This window comes from Argiope bruennichi, chromosome 8, assembly GCF_947563725.1.
Source record: "Argiope bruennichi chromosome 8, qqArgBrue1.1, whole genome shotgun sequence".
In the NCBI taxonomy this organism is placed as follows: domain Eukaryota; kingdom Metazoa; phylum Arthropoda; class Arachnida; order Araneae; family Araneidae; genus Argiope; species Argiope bruennichi.
This window is the reverse complement of record NC_079158.1, coordinates 72,010,412-72,025,213: the sequence shown is the minus strand read 5'-3', so window position 1 is coordinate 72,025,213 and position 14,802 is coordinate 72,010,412. Positions and strand designations below refer to the sequence as shown.

The 14,802-nt window shown below is 27.7% G+C and overlaps 1 protein-coding gene across 1 annotated transcript; it reads left to right on the top strand.

Annotated features, from left to right (window-relative positions):
* Window positions 1–227: 227 nt before the first annotated feature.
* Window positions 228–10,619, top strand: LOC129981088 (uncharacterized). Its single transcript, XM_056091739.1, has 2 exons — window positions 228–421; window positions 9,171–10,619. Exons 1-2 carry the CDS (start codon window positions 391–393, stop codon window positions 9,602–9,604), a joined length of 465 nt encoding a protein of 154 aa, XP_055947714.1. The 5' UTR covers window positions 228–390; the 3' UTR covers window positions 9,605–10,619.
* The last annotated feature ends 4,183 nt before the right edge of the window (window positions 10,620–14,802 follow it).

Below are 14,802 nucleotides of genomic sequence, written 5' to 3'. Positions count from 1 at the left end.
AAAAAGAATTAGTGAAAAAAATGAAAAAAAATCAATATTTCAACAGTTCTAAATCATCATAAAATTCAAATACAATCACTTCTTGTACATGCGAAATTGAATAAAAAAATGAAAAGCAAATTACGTTCACCTATCCCTACTTTGCTGATATGCACTACTAACTCGTGACCATCGACGCACGTAAACCGAGATAACGAGAGAGCTCTGTTTATTTTCTATCTCTCAAACTCTCCGATCATTGCGGCAAAGGCTTTAAGGTCTCGATTACGAAAGATGCTTAATTTGTAGGTCAAATACATTTGAACATTGGTATTTTTGGAAAATATGAAGAAAAATTCTACTCTGGTTAATAAAGTTTATCTAGTGTGTAGTTACTAGAGAAAAAAGGAAATGAATGAACTTTTACAGTCGTTCATTGAAGGTATGTAACTTTTACTTTTAAAAATTGCATAGTGATAAAAATATATTGACTGCTCTCTATATATCGAGGTAAATAAATAAATACTTATACATTTTATGTATTGAATATGTCATATATGGGCTGATAGTTAATCGCAATGAATATCGTATTGTTAAAGAAGGCAATTAATTAAACAAAATTTTGTAGGTAAATATTGATTGCGATACTAAAATTATAAATTCCTAATTGAACTAATTATGATTGTTATTTGTATTATTATTATTATTTATTTGTATTATTATTATTTATTTGTATTATTATCATTATTGAAATTCAAGTTGAAGTTTTTTTTTCGATACATTTTTGTTTACTCTATTAAATGCACTTGCGTATTATTAACCGTATGACATTAGTTATCAAAAGGCCTTTTTGTGTGCAATCTTTGGCGATGAATCGCTAGAGTATGGTTGATGCATAGGAACAAGAACACCGAACGAGGCCTTTTTTCTGGCCTATTGAAATTAAAACTGGATACAATTATAGTCACAAAATCATATTCTAAATTTCTTATATTTAAGTTGAAATATCTGAAATATGATTCGCAGTTTTCAATTACATGCTTGTGAAAGTACAGATCGACAAACGATCAATCCCTTACTGATTTGGTTCCAAATTTGACACATATAATCCTTTTGGATTATATGTAAGGATTATATGTGTCTGGGTTCTTATTATATGCGAGATTATATGTGTTTGGATTATATGTGTCTGTGTTCTAAATTTCATACATCTGACTCTTTTTGTGTTATATTTTTCATGATCTCTTATATTTAGACAGCCGGACAGACGTTCTCAGAATGAATTTCGTTCAAAATTTGACAAAATCCTACACATTTGGTGTAAAGACGGTATATCAAATTTCTTCTTTCTAGCTCAAAGTGTTTTAGAACTATCAGTACAGGCAGACATAGTCCAAAAATAAGTTTTCAGGGCTGAAGAATATCTGAAAAGATTAGATTCGTCAAAATCTTGATTTCCAGTTTTTTTTGACAATTATAATACTTCCACTTTGCACTGTTTGTATACGAAAAAATAATAATAGGTTCTCAATTTATATAACCAAACTTAAGAACAGATTATATGATTAACTGTTTAAAAGATTTCATTAGAAAATTTAATGCACACATGAATTAACGTAATATATCATTAACATAGCTCTTGGAATTTTCTTTAACTAATGTTTAAATGATATTAATGACGATCTTATTATATTTCTGCAGAATAATTAAATATAATTAGAACCCTACATTTAAGGAATGAAACTAAATGTAATTACAAGATTCTTCAATTTAAAATGCAACTTCTTAAAAAGTTGATGTAAATTTCATTATATAATATATGAATATTTCAATAAAATATTATTTTTTCCATGAATTTTCTTTATGCTTTCAGTGTTATATAAAAGGATCCAACTGGATATATTCTCTAAAATGTACTATTTTAGAATCTTAAAGAAATGAAAATTTAATTATATTAAAAAATTTTAAGTTAATTTAGATTAATTGAAATTTAGGGTTACAAATTTTAGCTGTAAATTTTCACATTCTATATATAATTGTCGTGTACTTAAAGATTTTTATTTATATAAAAAGTCTTACCATCTATTCACTTTTCTATAAAATACTTTAATTCTTGATTCCTTATTAATTTTTTTCGGAAGGGTTTTTATTATTAAGTTATATTTTCCCTTTAAGAAGAAAAATGTAGTTGGCAAATTCTAAAGTAGAATAGTTAAATTCATAGAAGATATAAATAATATTACAACTGCATATAATTTCTATTTAAGAATTCAGTATCCACGATTTCGTCTAGCCTTCATTTCATTTCATTTTCATTTGCTTATGATTTTATGAGTTTATTGCTTTTTTAAATAAATGTGGAGGCTTTTTAGGCTTAATTTTTATTGCTTTTTCTAAAATCATATTTGTAATATAGCATATTTAAAATTCATAATTTATATAGCAAATATTTAAGATAAAATAGAATAAAAAAACTAACCTTAATCACGCTTCATTATAAAAAGGCGCAAAGAATTCATCAATGAGCTCAAATATTCTAAGAATATATTATATATATTACAACTTTCACAGATAATAAATGCTTGTTCATCAATTCTTCAAACGATTTTTCTAATACATATAATAAATTAGAAGAAAGACAGACGATTTTTTTTTTATTTAAATGCTTTCATTTCATGCTTGTTAACAAAAATATTATTGGTTTAAAATTAACAGCTACTGAAAAGTCAATAAATTTTTATTTATATGGTGAATTCAAAGAACACATACTAAATGTTCTTGGTATAATTCTACTAGAAGTATTTAACTTTGCACTTTTAAAAAGAATTTAAAAGAAAAAATGTATTTTAGATGTTATTTTGAGTAACAAGCTATTTTAATTATGATATTCGGTATTAAATTCAGAAACTAACTGAGATTAACTCAGTTAATTTAAAATTAATTATGTTGAATTTTTTCAAAATAACAAAATGTTATTAGAAAGATGAAAAGAGAAGAAGAAAAAAGTAGGGAAATATGAGAAATAAAATATTAAAGAAAATATGAAAAAGAGAGAAAAATTATGTTTACTATGCCCTTTCATGGCAAAGATAATTCAAGCAGATACAATTTTATCAATGTCATTTACAATCATTTAAAATAGAAACTAACTTAATCTCATTGATAAAATTTAAATTTTCTTTTTTAAAATAAAAGATGTGTCATTAGAAAAACTGAAAAAAAGAATCCATATATTTTATTTCTACTTATCTCTGAAACAATCTGTCCAACATAAAGCAGATCGTCTGATTTCCAAGATCCTTGAAATTATGCTTTTGTTGCCAATCCAAAAAAGTGCTGAGTCAAATATGTCTAGATATCACTATATTTTCTCTCAGTAACGCGACAGCAAAAACTTCAGATTATAGAAATCTTGTTAAAGATGTGATATCTAAAAATATTGCAAATTTTTAAATAAACAAAGATATTTACCATATATACAGACATGATACATCTGTCTGGGTCTCATAACTTGCCATTTGCATTATATGGATATTTCGGGAAGAGTATTTCTTACACTGATGTTATTTTTAATATTCAAACATGCTTTAAAACTACGAAAATTCTATTTTAATTTGATTTTTTATAACTTTGTGAAGCTAAGCTTTATTCTAAGGAATGTCAGTATAATAGATAATCGTACATGTGTTGTAAATCAACAGAAATATAACCATATTAATGCTCTTGATATCATTCTTTTAAAGTAAAAGTAGCTAAGGAAATTCTGTCTTAATCATGATATAAACGAACGTCGTAAAATTAATATCTTTTATGAAACACTTTTGCAAAAGATTGCTGTTTGTTTGATTTTCATATAAAGTTAAACACATCTTTAATTAAGTTGCACTAAACTCAATAGAGAATACGTATTGTACTCCAATTTCAGTTTCCAATGAGGCAAAAAATAAGTATCGAAATTAAAGTTGGCAGAATTTTTTTAATTTATATATTTTATTTGAAATGGGAATTGTTTACATTCTAATGTCATAATATTGTGTTGAATCTTTTCTATTGATATCTAAGATATTTTTTTAATTCATCTCAATTGTTCTTTCTATGCTGTCGTATTGTGAATAAAATTACAGCATTCGATAAACCATAAGAATTCTAATTAATTTTATGAAATGTAACAGTTTTAGAAAAATACTTCGCATAAAAACCCCAAGAACAAATATAATTCATAATTCCTGACATCTGATTTTCAACAACTTACCTAGTAATTTATTTTTTGGAAGATAAATGTGATTGACCTGAAGAGAGGGCAAATAAATTACATCATAAATATATACAAATACCAAAAATGTTTTATAAAAAACTTATTTCTAAAATTTTTAGAGAACTTATTCATAAAAGAATTTGCAGCACTTGTGCTTTAATTGTATAGAGCTCTTGCAAAAATAAACTGTATAAAGTGCAAAAAAAGAAAAAAAAATGTATAAAATTTTTAGCTTATTTAACATACATATTATTAACTATGTAAGTTCCCCTAAAGATATCTAACTAGTTTCGGAATGATATTTTTTTTGGTAAAACCTTATAAAATAGTTAAATTCTTCCCCTTTCCCACGAAATACTTTTCAATATTTGCACAAAATAGAAACACAGATTATGCACACAAAAAAGTATATATGCAACAAAAAATATAAATTAAATGTCAAATGTTTTCTAAAAATTGGATATTCGGGGAAAGGAGGGGGTTAAAAAAATATAAAGCAAAAACTTTCCAGTTCAAGTTCTTCAAATGACTTGTTTAAAATTTGCAGATAATTTACTTTTTAGTTCTTGAACTAAAAAATAAGCTGTGTTTCTACTATTCCATTTTCATTTTGGTTCGATAAATATCAAAAGATTTACAATGCTTTTTTTTCCATTTTGAAAATTAAGAAATCATAGAATATTTCTGAACAAACAGATTACTTACTCTCTAATACATAAACTTCAGAAAACATAATGGGAAATTAATATATCAAATTTGCATTTTAAAAAATACAGCAGAGCTTAATTTAGAATTTGTAAAAATAAAATTTAACGATGCTAAATAGCATTAGAAAGTACGTTATGTAAACATCAGGATCAATGTAACTTCTCAAAGAATGAACTTAGAAAAACAAGCAAACGATTTTATGATAATTGCTCAAAAGTATAAAATTTTTAAATTAAAAAATATTTAATATTTTCAGCGAAAAAAATCTATTTATTTATCGAAGTCATAAACATTAAAAATTAAAGAACTACAATATTATCAAGTTTATAAAGTTGGCAAATTTGTCATATTTGGAACGCATTTCGTCTTTAAGAACTTGGAAAAAGTTCAAGCTTTGTTTTCAGAATGAAAACACTACATAGTTCGTGCCGCCATCTAGTAATGAGAGTGAATATTAAATAAAAATTACCTTGAATTCGCAAGATACAGATATTTCTTGGATATAACCAAGATGCAAATAAAATAAACACAAAAAAATTTATTGCAGAATATAAAATTTTATTGACAGCAATTCAATTATGTAAAAAAGGAAACAGAATTGATGGCATGTGTCGCCATCTATCACTGAAAATGAACATTAAATAAAAACTCAATTGAAAAGACGTCTCAAGGCAAAATATATTCATAAATATATTTCATAAATTTATTCAAATTTATTCAAAGTGGAAATAAACTAACCACATTTTTTATTTTAAAATTAAAAAAATATTGGCAGCAGTTCAATTTTGTAAGCAACAATAAACTAAAAAATTATATTTTTAATTTTTAATCAGGAATTATGTTTTAGAAATATTTAAATGTGTCCTAAAATTTCTTGAAATTAAATAATAATCTACTAGATAAATCAGTATTTGCAGGAATCTTCATCTGATATTTATAAAAATTTAAAGCAATTTTTAATTAATTGGAATAACAATGTTTGAAATGATTTCTGAAATCTTTACTCCACTACTTACAACAATTTTTTAAAGTTTCTTTTAATTGAGGATTTATCCATTTTTTTTTCTGTTTTTTCTTGTAATTTTAAAGCTACTTAGAATTACTGATGAGAAAACATAATTTGATGAGAGTAAAATATTGGTATTATAATAAGTAAATATCCTCTCAGGATATGAAATTTAAAAAAGAAAAAACGAAAATCAGTCACGTTTTTAAATATTTCGTACTAGCTTATTTTAAAATTTGAGTATATTGTCGGAATCATTATTTAATTATTAATAACTTCATTAATTAACTCGTTTTAGTATTATTGACTATTATTATTATTATTTAAGTATACGCTGAAAATATAATCTTCTCCGTAGTTGATTAGCATATTCCCCGAACATTACTGCAAATTTATTAAAAACGAATGAGTTTGGTCTCTCTCAAGCTTTATCGCATGAAATCTAATAAAAGTGTTTTCCCTTTCTCCCGCATGAAATTGTAGACTTATGAGCAAACACATGAATGTCATGAGGGCTCAGATTTTTAACTTCAAAGCCCTGCATTGTATGCTTCGTAATAGAGTAAAAAAAATATCGTACTCGTACACTAACAGCATGCCATTGACTAAACAGTAGACACGAAAGACCCTGTCAGAGAACGATCTTTGCCGATTTTTTCTCGAATAATACATCGCGATGGCACGAGTTAATACATAAAAACCAGAAAATCGAATTTGTATTTTGGACACCTTTTTTCGATTTATTGAAACAAATTTGATGCAGTACTACAGTTGTAATAAAAAGACCACATACCAAATTCCATTTATTTAGATCGTTGATTTTTATTCAATTTACGCGTTTACATGCATGCGGAAATATAGACAGGTGGTCAATTCTTTAACAAATTTGGTTCCACATTTGACATACGGATCTACCCGACTAAAAGTGTGCTTGAAATTTTATCTATTTAGTTTTGTATTTATAGTATTCGCTTGTTCTCGGACAGCCGAAAAGAGATTTCCACTCAATGGATTTCGTTCAAAATTTGTTAGAAATTTACAGATTTGGTATAAAGACTATGCACCAAATTTCATCCGTCTAGCTCAAAGCGTTTTTGAGTTATCATATTCACAGACATATATAATTCAAAAGATTCGTTTTTCGGATTCAAGGATTTCCGAATTGCGAAAATTCATCAAAACCACGAGTTCGAATTTTTTGACAATCACGAGAAAGTAAATTATTAGTTATATACAAAATAAATGAAAAATTTTAAAATACAAGAACCAAGCGAATTTATATTTTTGCATCACGAGCGATTTATAATAAGTAAAATATTAATGGGAAATAGAAAAATTTTTTTGAATGATATCGAATGAATCATGAATTTTTAACTAAATGTTAGCGTTTGTAAAGTAATTTCGCCAATGTACTTAAACTCATTTAGTATTTATAAACCAGCATTTTGCGAACATTTTTTATTATTTTTTAATTAATCTAAATCATTACTAATTAAGAATAATATTTGAAAATTAGAAATTTTTTTAACTTTTTGGATAGAAACGAGTAAAAAGCCACAACTTTACTTATTGTTTAAACGTTACTTAAACTTTGTTTAAATCTCAAAGCAACTATTTTTGGTAAATTTATATTTCAAAGCGAATTTTCCAAACAATCTTTAAAATAATCAAGTATTGTTTTTGTGCAATTAATTTCATCAAATTAAATAACATACCTTTAAACATATCCTTTTTTGAGGAATTCATTTATAAACCATTACCTGATTTCATATAACTCTTAAATTTTTATAAATTAATACAAAATAATTCTTCTGCCGATTGTGTGGTGTTTTCGAGACTTTGCACTATCTCCAATTCTGGCTCGATATTTTTGAAGTAACCACGTTGCTTTAGGAAAGCAAAAACCAAATTTAGAATACTATTTTAACAAAATTTCTTCGTAATGTAATAACTATATATCTTTAATTTCTTTTAAAAATTCTCTTGTTTAGCAGGAATAAAACTGCGAAACTTATCCTAACATTTAGTGGAAACTCTTGAGCGTAATTATAATATATTTAAAAGATCTAACAGGCTAAAATGTAATTTTAATAATATTAAAGAAAGTCTTTAAAAGTACGCTTTTATTAATATACTCAACAACATTAAATTTTTAATTCTAATTACATTCTATTCTTTAATCTTGGGATCAATTGTTTTTCAGGCTTGCTAATAGATGGCGCCATAAATATAATAACAATTTGATAATTAATGATTAATAATTAAATTTTGAAAATATTAAAGTAGTATATTGTAATAAAAATGCATAAATCTACAAAATTTTAATTCCCTTCTCATTAAGAAATGATTACAAAATACCATTTTTGCAAACAAGAAACAAGTCAAATTAAATAAAAAATGCGTAAAAAAAAAACACTACTTGGTGTCTTATATTAAAAATCTCTGGATTTAAAATGAGCTTAGTTAGTTTCATGAACATCTTGTATTAGTCCACAAATGCTTGAAACGCACATTACATCATTCCACATTTATGCGAATGTTTATTCTTTCAACGCACTGTCAATTTTATCTGTGTCATATTGCCGTGGACAGATTATTTATATTGTTTCAAAAAGAAGAGTGTTTGTAAATTCGAATTAAATCATTTGTTAGGAAAAATTGATTTTGATCAAATACAACGGTAGATTGGTAGAAATAATTGGTAGATAATTAAATAATAAATTTAGCATAATCTATCAAAATAAATAAATAAATAAAAATAAAAATTGAAAAAATGTATTTAATTTTGTTAATTTAAATGATAGCAATCAAATTATTAATCTGACTAGCGATACAATTTCTCTCATTTTCTTGCACGTGATATTATAAACTAAGTCTGTAGCGGTTACATAACTCTACTACCTTCCCTTTTGATACAGCAGATGGCGTTACCTTATTAACATCAAGATATATTTCCCATGATCCTTCTTGGGGGCCATTATTAGATTGTATTCTAAGTGAATGTCGTGTATTTTCGTATTTGTTTGTCTTGTGAAATGTAGAACTTAGAAAATAATGAAATAATTGTTCCTGAAACTCGTCTATTACTTTCATTTTCATCATAATGAAGTTATAAATAATCTTCTCTCTCTACAAGTTCTTTATTTGTTCGTCTTATTAATGCTTTAATACCATTTTGCTTCAAAGCTTTATAGTAAATGCTTCAATTTGCTTCAATTTCAGATCCTTCTGCGGAGGAAAGTAAGGCCACTGCCTTTCCAGCAGCAAACAGTACGTCAGCATTCCAGATATCAGCCGGGTACATGCACGTCATCGTGGCGATATACGCCATCGTTGTTGTGCTTGTAATCTTAATCATTATAATGATTGTTGTACAGAGTATTAGAAAGTCATGGAAAAAGAAGAAAGACGGTTCTGGATATGGTGCTATTCCTCGTCATGATAGACAAAACCGTATTCGTCAAAGGGTAGATGAACTCGATCCTGATGTTGAAATTTTAGATGGTAATAATAGGACTTACGGGCTGCCTCAAGATGATGATTCTGAATACGACAATGTTTCTTTAAATCTTGGAAGAGGAGATCATGGCGATACTGGGGTCGACAGTCCCCCATTGTATGAAGATCCACCATCATATTTATCGATTAACCGATAAGCTGATGTCCAATGAGCTCCAAAGTGTTCATATTATCAGTAGTGTAACAGCTAGTCAATCAGTTATTGATAATTCTGTTGACCAGGGCTCCTTTTGAGGAATTATTCCCAGATAGAATGTTCGCTTTATTAGAATAATTGCTCTCTACCAAGTCATGAATATTTTTTATCGCATTCAAATTTCAGAATGAATTAGTAAAAGTCATCTCCTTAAAATATGAGACATTTCGATCATCCATAGACATGAAATAAATGAACGACTACGGCAGATATGCATAGGCATGCAAATGATATGGTCAAGGTAGAAAACCGATAACAAAACTTAACTTAAACGAACCAACATACTTTTAAGACGATTTACTCACTTAAGATAAAGAATTTGAAGAACAAATGGATGCTTCGAACACGTGATAATGGATTGAAATGAAAGAAGTCTGATATTTGTAATAAGGTAATCAATTATATTTCATCAGAAGTTGTTTTAATGGATAAATTACCAACAGATTTGTCACCTGTTTAGTCGTGGAATTTCAGTTTCCTCTCAGAAACGAAAGCATTTATCTTTATAAGTACAAGTATTATAGAAGATATTCGGAAAGCGAACGTAGAACAAATTGAGAAATTCAACGAAGAAAGACAACAATATAACACATTTGATAATTATAACGTTTCATTGTCATTTCAAGAGACTTGATTGATAAGGCTGGATATTTGAAAAAATAAAAACCTGGTGTATTTTACTAAGGACATTTGATCCAAGTCATCTGATTATTTGGCGAATAAGTCACTCAGTCAAATAAAGTGCTCAAACACTTTATTAGAATTTTTTGATTCTGAAAGTTCTTTTAAAATTTTCTGACAATTTGTGAACCATAAATCATTATTTTGTAAATTTTTGATTTTTTAATGTACATAGGGTTTTGCTTTGTTTTTGTTTATTAATGTGTTTGTATGAACAGAGAATATAACATTCTTATGAAGCTTATTATTTTCTTATGAAGCATATAATGTTCCAATTTTTTTTGTTTTTTATTTGTGTATGGATGTCTTCATTTTTAGTATTAGATATTAGATATGAATGATAGTGCGAAATACCTAAATAATTTTGCATCCATTTATTGATCCTTTCTATTTGGTGCTACACTTTTTATTTCGCAAAAGTAAATATTTTTTATTTTTTATAAATATTGTATATGTAATAGACAAAAATTTTGAAAAAGGCATATTTAAAGAAATGTTGAATTAAACATAAAAATACTCATAAGTAAGAAAATCAATGCAAAATGCTTTTTTGAATTCTCGTTTTAAAGGAAATTCCACTTTGAATTTAAAGATACACGATTAATTTTTTTAAAATTTCTGTGAGTGATTGAGCTTCCAAAACTATTTTAAAAGTAGCTGAAATAAAAATTAAATTGTCTTTCTTTTGACAATTTTCTACACTATATGTAATTTAATTAAAATAGTATCTTTGAATTTGAGATTTGGCATATGTATTCCAAATTATTTTAATCAAGGATGTTAAATGTGAAACCTTAAAGAATAAAAATCTTTATTCGAACGGAAAAAGTTCTAATGTTTTAAAAACAATAATCTTATTTTATATTTTACTTTTTTTGCAAACAACATTGCTTTTGAAACAAAAATAAAAATTATTAAAAAAAAAATTTATTTGGGTTTCAGTTTTACGAGTCAAAATCGAAATATTTCCAGAGGAAAGAAACATTAATAGATTACTTGTTTTAAGGAAAAATATGCGAAAGGTAAATACTCACAATAAGCTCCGAAATTTGAAATGGAAGCCTTATTTATTTTTACTTTTATATTGAAATTTCCTTCTGCTGTTTATTATTATTATTATTTCATTTTCTCAATCTTATTACTTAGCGCCCATGACCATCATGGCTTTAAAGAGATAATTGAAGCATCCCGTGTAGAATAACTTTAATGAGAAACGTTATTTTCAACAAATGTAATTATAAAAGTAATTCCAACAGCTATTATCTTCCTAGACAGTTCACATAAAAATGGCAGTTTAGAGAAGCGATCGATTATATTATTCTTACAAAATTATTAGGAAGAAAAATAACACTGTGGAGCAGAAGTATTAACGTTGTTTTCTTTTTCAGTGAAAATTAAATGACTTTTACGTGCTGGAAAAAGAAGCGCTTTAATTTTTCTTCTCTAGTAAACTAGTTTCTGATCAAATAATTTTGTCGCATTGCTGTATAGTCATATACGATGAATAATATCAATAATAGTACCTTCGAAAAATTAAATTAATTATGAAAAGTAATCAGTAAATTTTAATTATAAGATTTAAAGTGAGACAGCTTTCTCAGCTCCATTCATAAATGTTTTGCGATAATTTGTTTGATTTGGTTTGTTTCCTTAGTAATTTTTAACCGCCATTCTTCGATAATTCAGCGTTCTTAGTAACCACCATTCTTTGATAATTCAGCGTTCTTAGTAACCACCATTCTTTGATAATTCAGCGTTCTAGTCCAGTCGAATTGTTAAGAAAAATAGTTGACGATGAAGTTGAAGAAAATTAGTTGACGAAAAATAATTGAGTTTCAAAGTTGACGATGTATTCAATACATACATCTTCAACTTTGAATCCAACTGGATAAGTCAAAGCATCATAAATATATAATCAATTCTCTTCTCATTACTACAAAACTAAACACAAAATGCTATTTACTTGCAACTATGCAAGACTGAACAAATCGAACAAAAAACACAGTTCCGCTAATAATAATAATTTTAAATATACAGGGTGTTTATAAAGTCCCGGACCCATTTTGATGTTTAATAACTCATAAAATAATAAAGATAGATTTAAATTAATAACATAAATGGTTAAATAGACTCAAAAAGTTTCATGACCCTTGTCAATGAACTTCCACGTGTGCCCCCTTCGTCGCACGGAGAATATCAAGTCGATAGTCAATTTCACGCCAGGTAGCGACAAACATGTCGGCATCCACAGAGCCATTTGCGCACTTTATGGCGATTAACAATGCCAGAAACATGAAAGGATGCTTCATCGGAGAACATAATGCCCTTCAGAAAATCTGCAGCATCTTCTATCCTCCTTAGCATATCTGTTGCAAAGGCCATCCTCCTAGGTCTATCGTTCGGTTCCAAAACTTGAACAATTTGAACTTTGTATGCATGCAGTCTTAATTTTTTCTTAATAACCTTGTACACCGTCAAAAGTGGCATATCCAATTCTGTTGCCGCTGATCTCACAGATATTCTAGGATTGTGTAAAAATGTCTCTCTGACACGCTCAACATCAAAATCACTTGTGCAAGGACGTCTGGAACGTTTCTTATCTTCGATACTTCCAATTTCTAGAAAATTCTTTTTCCACCGCAAGATGCTGTTTTTGGATGGAGGATCTTTTTGGTAAATTCTTCTGAAATTTCTCTGTGGTTGCACTATCGATTTCATTTCTATGAATCACCATAAAATCTGTGCTTTCTCTTGTGGTGTATGCATTCTCCTTAATATCCGCTCGAATAAAACATCACATACAAAAGTACTACATAGAACAAACACATCAAAAGTAAACATAACATTGCAATAGTTGACAAAAACAAAAGAGAGAAAAATGCAATTAATAAGCAGACAATATTTAGAAAAGTACAGATATTTAGACTGGAAAATGAAATTATCTGAAATTAACCACACGCGCAGACGATATTTACAAAAGTAAAAATATTCAAACCTGAAAAGGAAAATATATGAGTTATTCCATCAATAAATGTCATAAGTGTGTTTATATCTTTATTATTTTATGAGTTATTAAACATCAAAATGGGTCCGGGACTTTATAAACACCCTGTATATTTTTTGGTTTCATTGAGAAATGAAAGAAGAAGATTCCGAGGTCGAATTTTTTGACAACTGCAACTATTTATATACGAGAAAGTATAAATATGATGCAAGAATGAAATATTTTATATATGACTTCATGTACATGCTAACCAGGAAATTCAAAAATGCAGAGGTTAGATAAAGAAAATTTGATATATGATTTTGACGACAAAAGTGACGACTTATTTCAAATTTTGAATCTAATTGGATAATCATAAATATATATTCAACTTTCTTCCCGTTACTACAAATATAAACTAGGAATGCAGTTCATTTGCAAGTATGCAAGAAAATCGAACAAAAGAAAATTCCGCCAGTTTTAATAGCATTTAAAGTGACTTTAAAGTTTGTTCCATTCATTTCTTTAATATTTTTTGTTTTAAACTCTTTCTCCCACCAGTACATACATATTTTATTCAAATTTTAGCTGTTTTTGCTACACTATCTACTAAAGCATAAAGTGAAACCACAGCTGATCCAAGATACCAGTACATTATAGAAAACCGATAATAAAAAACAGCGCCCACCCTGTGTCACGCCTCTTGACTCCCAGAGGCGGAAGGTGCATCAGCTGTTGGTAGCACGCACTCCCCCGCCAACAAAGGCCCACCGCCACGCCTCACTGACACCGTCCTCTTTTCCATCCGCATCCTCCCTGTGCGACTGAACCTCCCGTTTTACTTCCTTTGCTTTTGAATGAAAATCGAGGGACTTTCACCCTAACCAGCTGTTGTGGGAAAATAATACCGTAGTCCAAAAGCATTGGAAATGATTCTATAAATAATTCAGCTTCTTGGTCAATAGTCTAGAGAATTCATTTACTAGTGGTCTGTTTCAGTGTATTCGTTTATTGTAGACAGTATTATTGTTGTCGACAAGAATTATTTTGTGAATGATGATTAAATATAGATCAGTAAATTATTTAATAATTGAAATATTTCTTTAAAAAATAATTATTTACATAGTAGAGTAGATAGCTCAGAAGGTAATCCTTATTAATTATATTAACTTAATTATACATTGGAACTCTTAGTAATAAGTAAATACATAAACGATCAGAGCTGTTTGATTCTAGGTAAGATCAAACGATTTTTCAGTTAAAGAAACCATTGATCATGAATATTGAAGGCCTGGCCTCTATACTTAGACTGTTCCTTTCTTAAACATTATTCAAAAATTGGTAGATTCAAATGCATTTGAACAATGATTTGTCTTTGCAGCTTGTTTAACAATAATTTGTGACATTGTTACTAAATTCTACATAACAGCTAGTCGATACCTACTCCAGAAGATACCTAATGTGTTAGAAGAATA